Raw genomic sequence first — 18322 nt, forward strand, 5'->3', positions numbered from 1 at the left:
ATCATTGAATCATTCATGGTGGGTTTGAAGATAAAGGTCAAAATTCTTGTACATGTTTTTTTTCCAGGCACACAGATTTATCTGGTTCAACCAATATTCTATGTCAAAGCAAAACATTAAGAAAAATGTTGCAAAGCTTTTTTTATACATGTGCAGAAACTGAGGAAAATGCAATATGCTGTTCCAAGAAATAACAGTTCTTGTATTTGTCTTTACAAAGTTAAATTCTTAATGTCTAAATTAACCTCATCTTTATATTTTGTATAATCACTCAGTGCTTATCATCTCTGTTGCATTGAGTTGAGCATCTTCTGTCACAAGCAAAAATTGTTAATAGATAGACAATACCATTTATCAGATTTAGGGAAGCAGACTTGAACAATGCATTTCAAATTAACTTGCTCTTAATGTTATTTTACATACACAACATGGATCTGATTGCCAACAATTAATAGTTACATACCCAAACACTGTTGATGTAACAGCAGTGATAAATGAGCCTCATATTCTAATTTATTGAACATGACTATATGTGAATCATTGTCATATTTGCTGGCTCTGATGGATCTGTGGTCCATCAAGGTGGTACAGAGCTTCTCTTGAAATGACTGCTGAAGATAAGAATAAGAATGAAAAGATTAGCAATTTGATAGATGGTCTATTGAACCAATCAGAAGGCAATTGAATGTGGTGGTTGAAGCAGCTGACAAAGAAATAATGAAAGATGAGAGAGTACAACTAAAGGAAATGGCTGGATTTGGGCACTCTGCACTTCTTTGTAAACATGCAGGCTGCCAGCACTTACATGCAGGTCAACATTTGACCCTCTCTTCCACAGGTCAAGGCATTCTTGGAAAACCAAAGAATCATACAAGCCCCTATCCTAACTATAGCTAGACTTTTATAGTGGGTGGGAAATTTTGTTTGGTCTTTAATTGTAAAGACTTTTAATCAATTGAAGTTTTTATTTTTTTAAAATTTTTACATAACTGTTTGTGCTGGTTTATCCATTTGTGTAGTTAGCTTATTGTGCAATATGTGAAACCCAAACTCTTATGCATCTAAATGCAGGTGACATTGTTGGTGCAATACGTTACTCCCTATGGAATATTTCTCCTCAAAACAGACAAAAACAACAACCATATTTGACATATATGTGATTTAAGTAGGAAGCTGTTCTATGTTGATAGTGGACGTCTTATTGTTTCCCTTTGTTCAAACAACAGTTACTAACAGTAATCTAGGAGATTTCAATTGGATTTCAATTGAAATTCAATTATTGTTATGTTTATAACAAAAAAGTAATGAAGCATGGAAAGGAATATAATATAAAGTCTTACAATAAGCAAAAATACATGGCAGCAGAAAAGGGAAATCCATTAAATGTACTTTTCTGGTGCAGCTCCTCAAAATGCCAGTGTAAGCACAAAGATCAGGAATGCAGTACCTGTTATTTTTCATGTTTTTATTACTTTTGGTGTATTTCTCCTGACATTAAAAAGCTCACAGCAAACCTTTTGCATTCTCCTATGATTGAATCTACCAGACCTGAAATTTCTATACACGGTAGCACATTCCATCAAAAATATGAAGCTCTCCATGTTTTAGCTAAGATTCACCAGATTTATCATACTTTTTCAGTATTTGAAAATACAACCTCACTTTGAGTTTCCGATTGACCTTATTTTGTCGCCTCAGTTTTAATAATACATCAAAAGAGGCTTTTATGAGAAAAGGAAAACGTCACACTCCTGACATTTTTCTAGTCAAGTCAAGTTTATTTGCATTGCACAATTCAACAATAAGGCAGTTCAAAGTGCTTTACATCATAAAAAATATATGCAAAGCAATTATGAAACTAGAGAGTTGGGGTGTGAAAAGTCCATGCTGAATTTTTGTTCTTAAAGAAATGAGATCAGACATTGAGGTTAGGATAAAATTCTCTTTCCTCCTCTAATCTGGACCAAGGTCAGCAGTAATCGGATTATAAAGAAAAACTGTCATAGAATGAGTCTTGTCACAGTGATGAAAGTGGCCTATAATTTTTTAACAAGGCATGAAGTCAAAATATTTTTATTTCTCACGTTATGTGTATTTCTGCCAGTATCCTTACTTTTTAATTCTCAAGTTATCATTTAGTGAAGTTTTTTTTTTTTTTAGCTTCTTCATTCATCCAACTTCTAATAATAAATAAAGCCTTCGGAGACTAGATTAGATGTATACGCAAAGGGTTTTTGTCATCTAGGTTGTACATCCACACCACAGGCTGAGCTAACCTTTTCCGTTATCTGACGTTTTGTCCGACAGCGTCAAAAAACTCCAGTCATAATTTACTTTTCCCTGCTAAAGTTGAAATGATAATACTGACATAATCATTTATTTAATTTTCATTTGGCGAAATGAATATTCAGTCCAAACAAGCTGAGGAAAGAATCCACATCATCCTATCACACATAAAGCTGATGTTTGCACGTAACTTTTTCTCCACAGTACAAAAGCCATTGACTTTATTCAAGTAACTACATATAAACAATTAAGGTAAATGATTGCACTTAAATTATAAATAGTTCTCCTGGTGTGGCCTGAAAGCAGTCTCATCACTTCCTCCTAGTCTGAATTGACCTGAATTCCACACTCGTTTGTCTCAAATGTCTCGAGGTTTTGATGTTGTTTTCAAAGCTGCCACACTGGAGGCTGGAATTACAATTGCCACTTCAGCCAAAGCTTTGAAATCATGGAACATTTCTCTAATTGAAGTGGTCGGAAGTCAGCAAGACTCTCCAAACAAGGGGTTTCCTGATCCTGAAAAGCCCTCGTTTCTGCAAGAAGAAATGCTGCAGCATGCACTCCCTCTGAAACAAACGGACTCCAAAGCCCCATGTCTATAACTACTCAACGCCTGGATAGAGAGATCCATTGAGTTAATTGTTCAGGTGAGACAGGATGGTCTGATAGGATTTTTTAAAAAATAAAAAATTAAGATACCTCTGCAATACTTTGGGCATAAAATTGAAAATGTCTGTGTGTCTGCACTGACGCGTGTGAAATGTAATCTTTCAATGTGACAGATAGCCTTCGGATTTTTCCGTCACCATTTAAAAAATTTGTTAAAGACTGAAAATATTTGTCTAATGCAGGGGTCTCAAACTCCAGTCCTCGAGGGCCGCAGTCCTGCAACTTTTAGATGTGCCTCTGCTGCACCACACCTGAACAGAATAATTAGGTCATTAGTAAGGCTGGGAGAACTGATCTACACGAGGAGGAGGTAATTAAGCCATTTCATTCCAGCGTTTTGTACCTGTGGCACATCTAAAAACTGCAGGACTGCGGCCCTCGAGGACTGGAGTTTGAGACCCCTGGTCTAATGTAACCCCAACTTTAACCCTGGTCCACACAGATGCATCATTTTGGGAGACTGGTTGGATTAAGCAGGAGGACTGAGGCAAAAAAAAGGTGCAGACCCACTGAGTGTTTATTCACCAACACTGAACAGGTACAGAAACAGGCTGAGAACCCTGCTCCCCAGGTTAGATAGGGTCTCAGCAGCAGCAGCAGCAATCAAACTATGTGGCAGCCTTTTAGTTTTAAGCCGTCTTCCTCCTGCCGTTTAATAATGTATACACACTACCAAACTTATACAAAATAGCTTAAACAATAAAATACTTTATCTAAGAAACATTATGTATCACATCTCCAAAAACACTTTTCTATGCTCAGATGTACATCTATAACATTAAACTCTAAAGTTTGCAGCACACTTCCCTTCTTTCAATCCATAATGGTCCCTTCTGGAATCTTTGAAAGGTGCTCAAGATGTGTATAAAGAAGCAGTCTTGTTAGCTATACATATGATTATCACATTTGTAAAAAATAGTTCACATTTGAATCTAATATATTTAAGTGAGGAAAAATAATGAGGAGACTGTTGATATTATAACAAGGGAAAATAAAGACACTATAGCCATCTCTCAACCTACGCTTCACAATACATACTGTATTAACAAGACCTATACCAAAGGGGACATGAAGAGCACAAGTATATTTGTTGTGTACAGTATTGATATAAATAAACTCATAAAATAGCTTTACAGAAATGTGCTCTCTAATCGATAAATTATCTGGTTTTAAAGTCAAATGGATTAATCTAAAGCAAGGTCTTTATCAATAAAATGTCCTCTGCAAAGGCTGGGGTCAGGTGGCGCTTCAAAGAGGCTCCTTCAAGCGTGGAATTAAACTTTGAACAGACAGTAAGAAATACATCCGACCTTAAGTCTAAACACAGAACCATTAGAGGCATGCAGAGACTCCTGCACTATTAAAGGAAATAAATATACCCTGTTAAACTGCCTCCAGCAAAAGGGAAATAAGGAAAAAGGTAAATTGCACATACAGATGTACAATGTCAAGGAAAGGAAGGGACTAAATTTATGGATTTCAGAAGGAAAGATTTTTTTGCTTTACCTTAGAGCGTGGGATTCCTTTTATCTAGTTATCCAGTGAATAAATCTTTTGCACAATCTAGCTTCTGGGTTATTTTAGTGCATCTTGGTATTATATTTTTTATAGTAAACAAGAGGCCATATTTTTTATGGGGGGAGCTGCTTCTTGTCACGATTCATCCATTGATGTTTTATGTGCGTTACCACAAACTCAGCAGGACAAGTCAAGATGAAAGATGTGAACTTGTAGGGTTCATTTGTAAATTCTGTCTGCAACTTGCAGTGTCTCTCACAACAAGTACGAGCACCATGAGATCTTGCCAGGTTTAAAACACATGATGTCATAGTGCTACAAAACTCTATGCATAACAGGTTTCTTCCTTTTTGCCTGCAGCTCTCCGCATTGGGGGATGTGCATTTTTTTTTTACCTCATCTGAGGTTATCCCATTCAAATTTGTTTCAAAGATGAGTCCTCAGACTGATTCTGACTAAGGGTTTGTTTCTTGAGCCTACCACACAGGCAGGTACAGTTCTTTGTCTTCATGTGTGTTGTGCTTTTAGCAGCTTCTTGTCTCCCACTAACCTCATCCAACCTCACACTTAAGCCAGCTTGGATAATGTGTCATGATGTGCATACCTCTGGCATGCCCCACTGCTTTTTTTTCTTCTTTTTTTAAAAACTGAATTATAGTTGTTGAAAAGAGAGATTTAGTCTTATTTACTGATCACTCATCACACAAAAATGTTTCTGTTCCACTTAAGGTATATTGCCATTATATCTTAGGCTGTGTTCACACTGCAGACTGAAATGACCCAATTCAGATATTTTGTCAAATCGGATTTTTTTGCCAGGGCCGTTCAAACTGCCACACATATGCAACCTGAATGCGTTCTGCAGTCTGAACGGGCAAAGGACTTGAAAGTGTCCTGCATGCGCAGTAGAGGGAGTGACAACGTCAGCATTCTCACTGTTCTGCCAACCGCCATAAAAAGAAGAAGTGCTCAGTGTTTGAGGAAGTAAACGAGGAGGCTAATGGTGGAGCATGGCCTACATATTTGACGTTGTTGTCCGACCGGAGTAGCATATTAACAACTTAATCCTCATTATAGTGTGTTGTGGTTGTTGTTATACGTCCCGCTTGCGCATATCAGGGCACAGAATAGTGAGATTTGTCCAGTATCAGTGACGCTCAGTTCGGATGAATGTGACCTGAACTCTAGGTCGCATTTGAATCGGATACGTATCGGATATGCAAGTGGCCTGGGTCGCATTTGAAAAGAATCCGACTTAGACTGACTTTGTTGTCATTTTCAATGCACAGGGTGTATACAGAACGAAATTTCGTTGCATACGGCTCAGGATAATGTTTGAGGTTCCAATGTGAGTAAAATGAAATACAGTATAAAATATGAATATAAATCTAAATATAAAATATAAAGTGCAGGACTGACAGTAAAATAGAAGTTATTTAGCTCTGTACATGTGCAAGGTATAAAGTGGAGACCAGTTTTTGAGTGCAGTCCAGTTAAGAGCTCAGCAGTCTGATGGCAAGTGGGAAAAAGCTGTTTCGGAACCAGGTGGACCTGCACCGGATGCTGCAGAACCTCTTTCCAGAGGGCAGCAGGGAGAACAGTCCATGGTGGGGGTGTGAGGGGTCACTGATGATGTTTCGGCCTCAGGACACGCATCCTGCATCGATGGTTGACCTGACACTTCGCCCTTTTGCCTGAGCTGGGTGTGGAAGGTTGTTGCCGAAGCAGTTTCTCCTTGTGTGCCTTCTTCTCACTCACATGAGAGTTACCGAACTCTTTTGCAAGCTCAACCAGGAAGTCCACCCGTCTCTCCTGCACCCCAATGCATGCCTGATAAAGCACATGTGCATTCAGTGCTGCCATGTCAATCATGTTTGCCAGGTTTGCTGACCAGCTGTCACATAGTGATGGAACCTTGGTCACCCCCCGCAAGATTATGACTGAAATAAATGCCATTAGTTCTTGTGAACTAAATAGGTGAAGCAGTCACCTATTTATCCTCCACAGCACAAAAGGCTGCATGCAAATTTGCATGTGCTAAGTCTCCCAGATTTCTTTTGCTTACACTTTTTGCATGATTTTTTTGAGGTGGATCAACACAATTAATACCCTCTTAGCTTTATTTCAAAGAGAAACATTACTCATTTCTTTTAGAAAAACCTTTGCATATTTTTTGAAACAGATTGTATGTTTTGCAAACTCTATGTACATTTGGCAAAATGACCTGGATAATGCAGCACAACATCATGGATCAGCTGCAAAAGGTCACATCTCTCCAAAAACACTTCATGTATGCTTCAAAACTAAACTGAAGAGCACTACCTACAGGAGATCTGATCTCCTGCAGGTATCATAGATACCCACCCCCAACATGGACTATTCACATTCCTACATTCTGGCCTGACGGTCAACGGCCACATTTACAATTGAAGAAGAATGCTAATTTGAGCCATCAGAGTCGTCAGGGTGGACTCAGGGCCTTTTGGCCCTGTTCAGCCATTCTAGGGAGAAATCGAAAACCCAGCCATTCTAGTGTTAATTTGAGTAATATTTTGCTTCCATCATCTGAATGGGTAATGTGATTGATTATGCTAGTCAGCAAGTGAGAGCAACATAGTCAAATAACATTGAAACAACAACACATTTTCACTGTATAACAATTATTAACTGAATGTAGAAAATTTACCACACGGGCTGGTACTAAATACTTTCATTCAAACAAATGACTTATCAAAAAACAACCTTGCGACTGACTTAAGATCTCCTTAAGCTGCATACTTAAATGTTGACCTCATAGACTAGTAAAAATATAAATTCAAGTAAGGAATTGGTAAAGGTAAAACCATTCCAAACCGGGGCTTCCCGATGAAGTTTGAACAAACAAAATGTTTTGTTGTTCTGTATTACTAAATTAAACTTTTAAACTTTTAAATTTTGCAGTTATGCTATTATAACAGGTGTCAACAGGCATGTATGAAAAAGATAAAAAAAATATGTAAAAACATAAATAAACAAATCTACATAAATCCTAATAGACTTTATGATTCTTTTTCTGCTTACAAGTGTTATAGCCCTTTCAGGTTTGTGCTATAAATGAAAATTTGAATTTTTTTTAATGTTTTGTCTGGTGAAAAGTTTAGCGGACTAATTTATGCAGCAGTCCTGGTAGATTTTGTTTAAATAAATTTAACTTGTTTTTCTGCCAGTCTCCTCTGCCTGCTTTATGCCAGCATGATGGGACTCAAAGCGAACATTTGGAGTCAAAACCTTAACTTTTTCTATTTAGGTTTATGTGAAAGACATTTCAAGCAATAAGAAGGAGCACAACTCATTTGAATAGCCTTTTACTTTGAAATTTTGTTACACTCACCTTCTCCATAATAGAATAAAATTACAATTTGCTAATAGTTGCTACAAAGTGGCCATTTAATTTCCTGACTAAATATTGTGTAATATATTTTACATGACATGTTGAAAAGAGAATCCCAGACAGAATACATAGGAGAATCCCAGCATATATAATCCATAAACAGTTAACAGAAGTTTTACCAATCCAAAAGAGATGAAGCATCATATTTTATCAAACAAATCAAACATTTCTCAGATAAACTCAAAAACATGAGAAATTAATATCATGTAGCTTCCCCTTTCCTGATAGGTTTGTCACTAAGGAGATGGCTTATATTGGCCGCACCTTTCTCCAGTCAGATAAGGGTCACAAGTCAGAGTGTATTGGACCTCAAATCTTCCGCTTTCAGCTGCACAAGTGAAACTGTTGTCTCCTTGACTTAGGTACCTCACACAAGATCCAAGAAGGTCGTCATACTGCAGATCCTCATCCCAGATTTCAACCGCCAAAACCTGGAGTGTGTAAACCTGCATGGAAAACAGAAGTCATTATCTTTCAAAGTTAATGAGTGAATATTAAAAAAAGAAATTAAAAAAATTCTAATTTATAACACATCTTTATGAAAAACATTAGTTTCCAGCTGTTGTTTTATTTGCATGAAAGACAATAAAACACCTCTCTACACTCAAAAGACATGACGAAAACAGTACACCAGGACAACACAACACAGAATAACAAGACTACAGGAGTAGAGTCTAAGCCTATAATTATGATACATAAATAATGATGTATTATATACATCATGATCACTGGACGTAAACCTTAAGTGAAGAGAATGGCTATTGTTATTTGGGGCAATATAAGCTGATTTTTGATGACTATGTTAACTGACCTTGCCGAAATTATAATCAACGGTCCAATAGGGATAATCTGAATTGATAACATCAGTTCTGTAGTAGGTGGAACCAAGTGACATCTTCACATAGCTGTAAGAAGAATAGGAGTAAGTGACTTAAAAGATTTTATAACATATTTACAAAAATCTCTAGACGCTTATTAGCCAACCTTTCAGTGGCGCCAGCATAATCTCCACTCAGACCCCAGGCTCTGATGCTGGTAACCCTCAGTGTCCCCTTCAAAACCTGCTGGGGACAGCAGTTCCTGGCCAAGTTAGGGGTGTTCCCTGTACATTCTGGTTCTCTGGGTGAGCTCTCCATGGCATTATCCTCTAAGTATTTTGTAGCAGTGACTTTTATTCCCACTCTTTTGGTTTTAGTTGGAATGAGTAGATGGATCGGTCGAAGGAAAAAGAAAACAACATCTGGGTGATCCTTGAGAGTATGTTGCCAGTTTTTGAAACCCAAGGAGTCATTATGGGTTAGTGAAAACTCCCCTGACCATCCATTGCCTCCAGATATGACTGTATAGTGATGGTGGATGTAAGAGCTGAAGACGGTGGAAAAGCCATGGTTCTGCAGAAACTTGGAGCAAGGACTTGGAACATTTGATAGTTTAAAGTTTCCCAAGCCAACTTCAATACCCATCGAGACACATGAATGAACCTGCAAGGTTTTAAAGAAAGCCAGTGACTGTTATTTCTTTACAAATAATATTTACAAATGTAGTGATTGCTTAGCTTATGACAGGCAGGATACTGATACATTAAAAAAGGTTAGGTCTTAGTGTTTCACTCTATCACTGTTAATTTAGTTAAAAAAGGAGACGGTAGCAATTTATCCGTTTTTTTTTGCATACAGCGTGTACAACTAAAAAGGACGAGGAACTTTTGTCTTCTCAGATCTCAGCCAACTTCTATTTACTTACGGTAGATTTTGTAAAGAATGCTTTAACAGTCTCCTTTTCCAACCACCAATAGTTTGTTTAGGTAGCTTATCATGCTACATTTTCTTTATTGAGGGATTGTGTTTTTTTTTTTTTTTGCAAAGGATGTGTGATTTCCCTACGTCATTTGAAGACATTCCATTCAGTGTGGACAAACAAGTTCTTGCAGCTGTCACTCTTGCCACATAGCCTCCAAGACGAACCTAAAATGAAGTTTGGTATTTTTTGTTTACATTTTTTTTAAATTCATGAATAAACAAACTGAATTAGGCACATGTGTCTTTTAACCTGATGAATGTAGTGAGTGCCATAGGTGTGTAAGAAGTCCTTGTAATGCGAAGAAGTGGAGGAGTTGTAGTATCTTGGAAGCCTGGCTAGATCTTTTAAGAATTCAGAGCTGAACGGTGGTGCAGTTGACACTCGGTAACTAGGCACAAAGAGACAGCCAGCAAATAACTCTATGTACATAAACATTATAAAACTTGATTGATAGTTAAATTCAATAGAATAATTCAGCAGTGTTCTGAGTGGACCTGTAATGGCTGAACATCCTCTTTTGTGTGCTGAATGTGTAGCGGTCCTCTCGCATCATATTTGAAGCAAACTTATACACAGTGGATTGAGTTCCTACAACGTCGAGTCTGGCAGAAGCATATTTCCTTACACCCAGCCCCATCTGATGTCACAAACACACACACACAAAAATCTTAAAAGCAGCAATCATCAATGTTATTGTACCAGAGCATGCTCTAGTCCAAGACTTCACTTCTGTTCAAACCTGGTGTTGACAAAGGTTATGTTAGCAAAGACAATTAGTACTAACAGGTGTCACATTCTTGCAATTGTGCTAGATCATACCTTCCAAGACATTGATGCTGTAAGTTTTCAGGTTCAGAAAAAATATTGCAACATCAACCTGACAACTTCACAGGGCAGCTGTTAAAGCGAAACTGCACATGATTTCAGGTGCCATATCTGCAGCAAGGTGAGACACACTCTGGACTAGTCACCAGTCCACCACAGGACAACAAAAAGACACATAAAACAAACAACCCTCTATGCACACTAATACCAGCCACGTTTTTGGAACATGAGAGGAAGCGAGAGTACCAGGAGAGAACCCACACTTGCACAGAAAAATCATGCAAACTGCAAGATGACAATCCTGACCTCTGTTTGACCATCAATCTTATTCTAAAACTCTAATTTCTTATCAATATAGAATAGATGATGTGTCTGACCTTCCAGCCATGACTTTCTTCTGAGACATAATCGTTAACGAGTGAGCTGTGGAAAAAAATTAAAACAATTACTAGATGACATGCAGTGTCTGTGGTACTAACTTCCTTTGACACCAGTGTATTGTATGAAATATTTCAACAGGCTACCTCAGTATTTGTCTTTAATTTTGAATAAATTGGTTATAATTTAATGTCATGTGCTGTTGTGTATTTGTGATTCTGTTTTTATGGTCTTCAACAGATTTAAATGTAAGACATTTATAGTGGTAGAAAGTGTACTTCCTTTGTTAGTAAAATCGAAACTGTGCCTGTGGAAAAGAATATGGCCAAATGCTTTACCTAACAGAGGTGTGGAAACCACCGTAGGAATAGGTTTTTGTTTGGCTGAATGCACGCCAGTCCAATGCAGACACTGGCAGCTGAAAATAAAGGTAGGGAAGAACAATTTTAAGGTAAAAAAACTGTAGAATAGAACAGAAACAGCCTTTACTGTTCCACACAGGGGTAATTCAGGTGTAATAGCAGGTTTGGATATAGCGCTTCACACAAATATTTATTACTGTTGAAATAAAAGTTAAAAGTCAGGATTAACAATAATAGTAATATACTGTACAAGAAATGCACAAAATTCATCTTTTGCTAATTAAAATTACTTTCTGAAGCTGGTGGCCTTTAAGTTGATTGGAGCAGAGTGTACAGGTACGATTAGGGTTGAGGTATGTCTCCATATCAATCACGTACGCTCCTTTCCTTTGCATTGTGACCATATCAAAGCCCTCCCCTATCAAGTTGTGACCTGGTACAAAGGGGGCAGCATCACACTCGCGTTGGTCTCCAACCCGACAGGAGAGAACCTGGGGCTGAACAATGAGGAGGCTCAGGAGGAGAAAGGCCAAACCCAAACAGGAAAGCATGCCTGAAATGAAAGATTTAAAAATGTAGGGCAAATGTAGGGAAAAGAAAATGGAACAAAGCTTAATAAAAATCAGACTTAAGAACTTAAAAATAACAAAACTACTTTAAATTAATAATAATGAGAATGTTGCAATCCATAATGTGATCTGTAACTGAGAACACATGAATTCTATAAATCCAGATACTTTTGGATTTCTGGCCGGCCACACTAGGTAGATTACCAAAGTATTCATTCTCCTGGCAAAAATACTTTTGTTTAGCCAAGAAGTTTATTTGTTGGTGAGAAACATCTCCCAGTGAGAGACATCTCCCAGAAGGTAATAAAACAAATATAAAAGGAGTATGAGCCTTGAAAAAAGTTTTTACATTTTATTGAAAAGAAAAAGTGTCAATAAATATGTACTCCCTAATTTATAATCAACTGAAAATACTTCGATGGAATTTAACACACTCTACTCATTTTTATTTGTGACAGAAGAACAGAAAAGCTCCAAATAAAAATGGATGGACTGTGTATAATATCGTTGTTATGAAGATTCAAATAATGCTCCTTTCTGCAGTTTTGTTATTGTGAGTTTACCTCTCACTTATCCCGTTTATTGTATGTGGTGGCAAAATGACTTGGGTCTGTTCTCGCCTATTGACTAATATGTCAATAGGCTGTCCCACGCTTTCGAACTGAAAAAGGGAAGCAGACATTCAGTGTGTTGGCCCCCACAGCGTGGGATCAGTTGCAGTCTGAACTTAAGATGTCGGAAATGATTTCACTGGACTTATTTCGAGCAGTTCTTAAAGCTAGGCAACAAGATTCTATGAAACAGTGTCATTGTTTTTAAATTGTTTTTATTGTTTTATACTTGTGCATATGTATTAATTGTTTTTATCTTGTAACCAGGTTGCTATGTATTGCAAATTTTTGCTCAGGTCCCTCTTGAAAATGAGATCTAGATCTCAACGGGGTTTACCTGATTAAATAAATAAAGGAAAAAGGAAAATACAATGGCCCTTTGTTTCATAACATCTTTATACTCCTGGTAAAACCGGTCATGAATTACCAAATTTCAACAGCATTGATGAGGTTGCTTAACTGTATAAAGTATGTTCATGCTTTATCTAATCTTCTGTTGAGGCAACAAATTTCATGCCAGAGCATGTCTAGCTCACAAACTAACCCACTAATGCTCAACATTGCCAATATTCTGTTAATCCACACCCATTAAATAAACATATTGAGCAAATGTACTTTTTGATACAGTATGTTTTCTGCCTCTTCTTTTCTCTTCACTGTGGCCAAAGCCTTAATTTGAGAGGTTTTGAACAAAGATGTAATAGGTAAAAACATAGTCTGAGAACAAAAATAGTTGGATCTTCATATAATCTAATATATGAATATTTTAAAAATTACATTTAAATTAAGTCATTATGTGATGTAGTTATTTATTAAATAGACTTCATAATGTTTTCAAATAACAGCGGAAATCTAAATAAATACGTTATCACAAATAACTGAAATAAGAAAAAAAATATGGCAATAAATATTAATTAATTTATTGCTTTTGTCATTCATTCAGGTATTGAGATGTATACAGTTGAGCCCAATATAATTCATGTTGCTAGCAGTTTAATGTTTGGCATAATCTTTTAGAGAAATATACATAGATATATCCATATTATATCATACAGATATCTGCCCAAAATGTTGTCTCTGTGCATCCCTACTTTGATTTTATTTGCCTGTTTCTTCTTATTAGAATTGATATTAATGTTTTTGAGTGGCTCAGCCAGAGATCCAACTTGAATCTGATAGAGAATCTGTGGAAGGAGCTCCAGATTGGAACTAAAGTGGATAAAATCTTAAAAAGCTGAAAACGAATGTTATTCATTTGCAAAATTGATCATTTTTGCTGACCTGCTGTATGTTGCATTGCTATTAACATGTATAAAAATATAACTGGCTTTTACAAAACCTTTTTGTTGCAACAAAAACCGTTACTTTCCAAACCAGCTTGGTAACTTCTCTTCCCTTTCATCAAACTTCTGACCAACACCTGTCTGCTGCTGCAGCAGCCTCTCATTGAACACCTGTTTTTTTACCTGCCATTTGATGCCTTAAAGACAAAATAATATTGACATCCAATATAATATTATTTTCTGTTTTTCTGTTCATGTGCGTATAAATGGGAGATGAGGCTGCACGATTCAAAATGATGCAAGGCTTCAACATTTTTGAAAAAAAAAAAATCAATGTCATCTTCTGTTTGACTTCAAAAACTATTTTAATTGATTCAAACATAAAATAGCACTTACTTGTCAATTTCTTGTAAATCACCAAGAGACAGCGTGCATCCACAAAAGCTCAACCCAGCAATTAAAAAAAAATCAAAAAGAATTATGCACTTTCAAGTGTTTCACACTATTCTAAAGTAGGTTGAACCATTGTTGCTCAATCTTCACAGAAAAGGGCAGCATTTATACAGAAAATAGGATCCGCCTACCTTCCCACCCACACCTGATTTACTTATTTGACATATTGTGTTAATAATGATATCCAATAATCATATTTAATAATTAACTGCATATTATATTTATCCTAAAAGCTATCAGATTTAGTAATTTCTGTTTCAATTCTAATTGCACTCAGAGCATTCATGCACCTGAGGAACATATCTACAATTTTCAGTTGAAATTCTCCCAATGTTATTTAAAACATAAAAATGACCAAAAACAACCCGACAAACAAACAGAACATCTATTTTATTTTTAAATTCAGAGTATCAGGAGATCGAAACAACGGAGCAAAGCAGTATTTCTCTTGAATTGATGGGAACACGAAAGAATAACAATAACAAAACAAGTGTATGCATGTTTAGTACAGTTACCCAATTCTCTCCAGTCTCATCTAGAATGACAGTTTTATCTCCTTCCAGGTCACATGTTGCTAAACCGGCTTTGGGGAGAGATGGTTAACAATATCATCTTTCAAGTCTTCTGAGAGCTCTAAAAAGCATGATGTATTCAATTTGTGTGTCAAGTCCTTATTTTAATCAATAATATACTAAATTTGTGCTGTATGTATCAGTTGCAATTTGAAAAATAACCGGGATTTGCAAGGTGATTTGTGACCAGCCGAACAAAACAAACCTACATATCTCTCTTAATACTTTATGTTCTAGCAATGTAACATGTTTAGTAACATGTTTACACTAACAGATTGGACAGTACTCTGGGAAGGTGATATAACGAGATAAAAACTGTGATAAGTTTGCATTAGATTAGCTAATGGTGGGTAGAACCCACACAAAATGAGCTTCACAGCCAAGAAGCTGCATCCAAGCCTGGTAATCCAAACCAGAACATTACCTGACTCCCCCAAAACAGCATTGGTAGGGAGTTATGTTCTAATGATACATGGATGACGTTCCTAAACTATTATGTTTGGTGGTCTTAAAGTTGCACCAAAGGGCAAAGAGGAGCTTAGTGACGTGTCCTTCTCCATCATGTGTAGATGATGTCACAAAATCAAATTTTTTTTCATGTTTCAACCCCAATCGGATGCTTTTCTTTAAAATGCCGACATACTTTGTAGCAAACAGCTTTAGAATGAATATCACATCCAGTCTTTCAAACATTTAAAGGGGTTAAAATCTTTGAATTAATCCCTTTCTTCAAAAGAATTAAACATGTGAAGTCATATGTTATTTATACATGAGTAAATATCATGATTGTTAAAAATTCATTACACCTTTATGATGATATATTAAATAAGGCAATGAGGAGAAGAATGTTGACACTATTTTAATAAAGGAAATAGACATTCATACAGAAAACAATAGTTATTTCTGGACCAACCATGCTTCACAATGCATACTCTTTTAACATATGCTTTACCAAAGGGGACATGAATAGCACAAGTGTATTTGCTATGCACTATAGTATTTATGTAAGGAAACCTATGAAATACTTTCTCAGAAATAGGCTCTCTAATCAGACCTGGGATAGACTGGCGACCTGTCCAGGGTGTACCCCGCCTCTCGCCTGGAATATTAGCTGGAAATTGGCACCCGCACCCCTCCTGACCCCACTAGAGACAAGGGTGTAAGAAAATGGATGGATGGATGAAGGCTCTCTAATCAATAAATTACTTGGCTTTAAAGGCAACTGGACTAAATCTAAAGCAAGGTCTTTATCAATAAATGTCCTCCACAATGGTTGGGATCAGGTGGCGCTTCAAAGAGGCTCCTTCAAGCGTGGAATTAAACTTTGAACAGACAGTAAAAAACACGACCTTAAGTCTAAACACAGAACCATTAGAAGTACACAGAGCTTCCTGCTGAAGGAAATAAATATACCCTCTGAAACTGCCTCCAGCAAAAGTGAAATAAAGAAAATGTAAATTTCACATACAGATGTATAATGCCAAGAAGGACTGTAAGAGACTCGTTTTATGGATATCACAAGGCAATCTTTGTTTGCCTCTCCTCAGAGTGGGATTCCTTTTTAATCAAAAAATCTTTTTCACAATCTAGCTTCTGGGTTGTCTTAGTGCATCTTGGTATCATATTTTTATATTTTAAGCAAAGGGTTATTTGTTCTTTTTTGTGGGCCAGATTTTTCTTGCCACAGTTCATCTATTGATGTTTTGTGAGTTACTGCAGACCACAGCAGGACAAGTCACGATGAAAGATGTGAACTTGTAGGGTTCATTTGTAAATTCTGTCTACAGCTTGCAGTGCCTCAGACCAGTACTAGCACCATGAGATCTTGTCAGGTTCAAATCACATGATGTCATAGTGTTACAAATTCTACACGCAACAGCTTTATTCATTTTTGCCTGCAGCTCTCCACTGCCTACATTGGGGGATACGTATGAACATTTTGACCTCAATAGGTTAGTGAAAGGTTGCATCTTGAAGGAAAATCCTGGTACCCAACGTAAAGCACAATCTGCTCTTTTTGATCTAGCCAAAAATAAGACTAGCCATCTGAAACTGGCTGGCTGAACTTTGTTTTACAGAATTTGGACATAGATTCCCCAAAAACAATCACATCCATAAACACATGCCTGTATAAACCTTATAGAAATGCGAGGTGTTTATCCTGGCCACTAAAGCTAAGGTTTTTAGCTTGCTAAGGCTCTGCTAATGTTAATACAGTAGCAACCATTATGTCAGTTTGTTAAACACAGCTCACATTCTCCTCATTGCAATTGCCTGTGTAACCCCCATAAACTATGCTGATGTCTGTACGCTTAATGTGTTTGTTGGTTAGATCTCAGAATGTCCTGTAGAGGGCACTAGACCCACATTTCTCCTGTGTCGGTACGAGAAGAAGAGTAAAAAAGAGTGAAGAAGAAAAAAGAAATGGCAGACTAAGCACATTTCAGCAGAAGTAGAGAAGTTACTATGCATAAGTGCTGCTGTGATATGAAAGAAATCTGTTTATTTTGAACTGGATAATGTACATTCTGTTCTGAGATTTCTCCGGTGAGTCTGTTGTTTTATTTTCAGCTGCTTACTTACGCAGAATGGCTACCTAGCTGGAGCTAAACGTTGCTCAGTTTTTTTCGAACTGGAAAAAAAAACCAACCAGAGTATAAAGTGTCGCTCTGTAAGCAGCATAGCTCTGTGAAATGAGACCGTTTATGATGAAGTGATGTTTATTAAGTAATTTCTTTATTACTGAGCGTTTTTTGTTTATTTTAAACGCTAATTTGATTTTCACTGAGAAGTAATTGAAAGATTTCTATGATTTCCGTACACCTGCATGATCGGTTAACGCTCTGCATGCAGGTTAGTGTGTTTTTTTGGACGACCGATACCTGAACGAGCCAGTGGTTCCAGAACCAGGAGGGATCCGCCGCCATCTTTGTGACTCGGACTGAAGCCTGGACAGACGGAGGGCCTGGTGATGCTGGAGCTGGATATTTTGCGTGTACAACAGATAAGCTTATTGAACACAAAGGGGGCCCCAAATCTTTTCTTTTTATTCCACAAACTATTTGTTCATGAACATTTTCATAACGGACAACTTATGTGCACATTGACTGAACTGTTATATTGAAGGACTAACTGGAATATGTAATTTCTTTTGTTGAAATAAGCTTTAAAGCTACTGTTTTAAAAAAAAAAACTACCCTCAATTGTCTATATATTAATTTGATATTTTTATATAAGGGTGGACAATTTAAGTTTTATACCTTAATTTTGTTAAGGTAATTAGTGTTACCTTGATTATTATATTTTTTTTGTGGGGAAAGAAAATAAACTTGAATTGTTAAAACATGTATGCTTATCATCCTCCTGTGCGACCCTAGAACAAAAGTAACTTTCCTACTGAATTTATTGCTAATTAAATTAAATTAAAAGTAGTATTAATTGCACACCTTTATGATTACAGTAGTTTTGTATTACACTACTGAGTAAATACAGATAAAATAAACATTAATGCTGAACTATGATAATATTGGTGTTTTTATCAGTGTTGCAGTTTTATTCTTTTTGCC

The 18322-nt window shown here is 36.7% G+C and overlaps 1 protein-coding gene across 1 annotated transcript; it reads right to left on the bottom strand.

The window, feature by feature from the left end:
* Nucleotides 1–7801: 7801 nt before the first annotated feature.
* Nucleotides 7802–14269, bottom strand: LOC114139514 (perforin-1-like). The gene is made up of 10 exons (XM_028009499.1): nt 14128–14269; nt 11559–11821; nt 11245–11324; nt 10906–10951; nt 10198–10340; nt 9953–10091; nt 9787–9867; nt 8888–9384; nt 8715–8808; nt 7802–8349 (listed from the first exon to the last, which is right to left on the bottom strand). The coding sequence occupies exons 2-10, from the start codon at nt 11817–11819 to the stop codon at nt 8140–8142; spliced, it is 1551 nt and encodes a 516-aa protein (XP_027865300.1). The 5' UTR covers nt 11820–11821; nt 14128–14269; the 3' UTR covers nt 7802–8139.
* Between the last annotated feature and the right edge of the window lie 4053 nt (nt 14270–18322).

This window comes from Xiphophorus couchianus, chromosome 23 (assembly GCF_001444195.1).
Source record: "Xiphophorus couchianus chromosome 23, X_couchianus-1.0, whole genome shotgun sequence".
In the NCBI taxonomy this organism is placed as follows: Eukaryota; Metazoa; Chordata; class Actinopteri; order Cyprinodontiformes; family Poeciliidae; genus Xiphophorus; species Xiphophorus couchianus.

Bases quoted from the DNA above. Each gene is read 5' to 3' on its own strand.
- LOC114139514 (XM_028009499.1), bottom strand. From the start codon at position 11,819: ATGCTTTCCTGTTTGGGTTTGGCCTTTCTCCTCCTGAGCCTCCTCATT. The intron at 10,952-11,244 runs GTAAAGCATTTG...TTTTTTCCACAG, and splicing joins GGTTTCCACACCTCTGTTAG to CTCACTCGTTAACGATTATG. The intron at 9,385-9,786 runs GTAGGGAAATCA...AAAACCTTGCAG, and splicing joins ATGGAATGTCTTCAAATGAC to GTTCATTCATGTGTCTCGAT.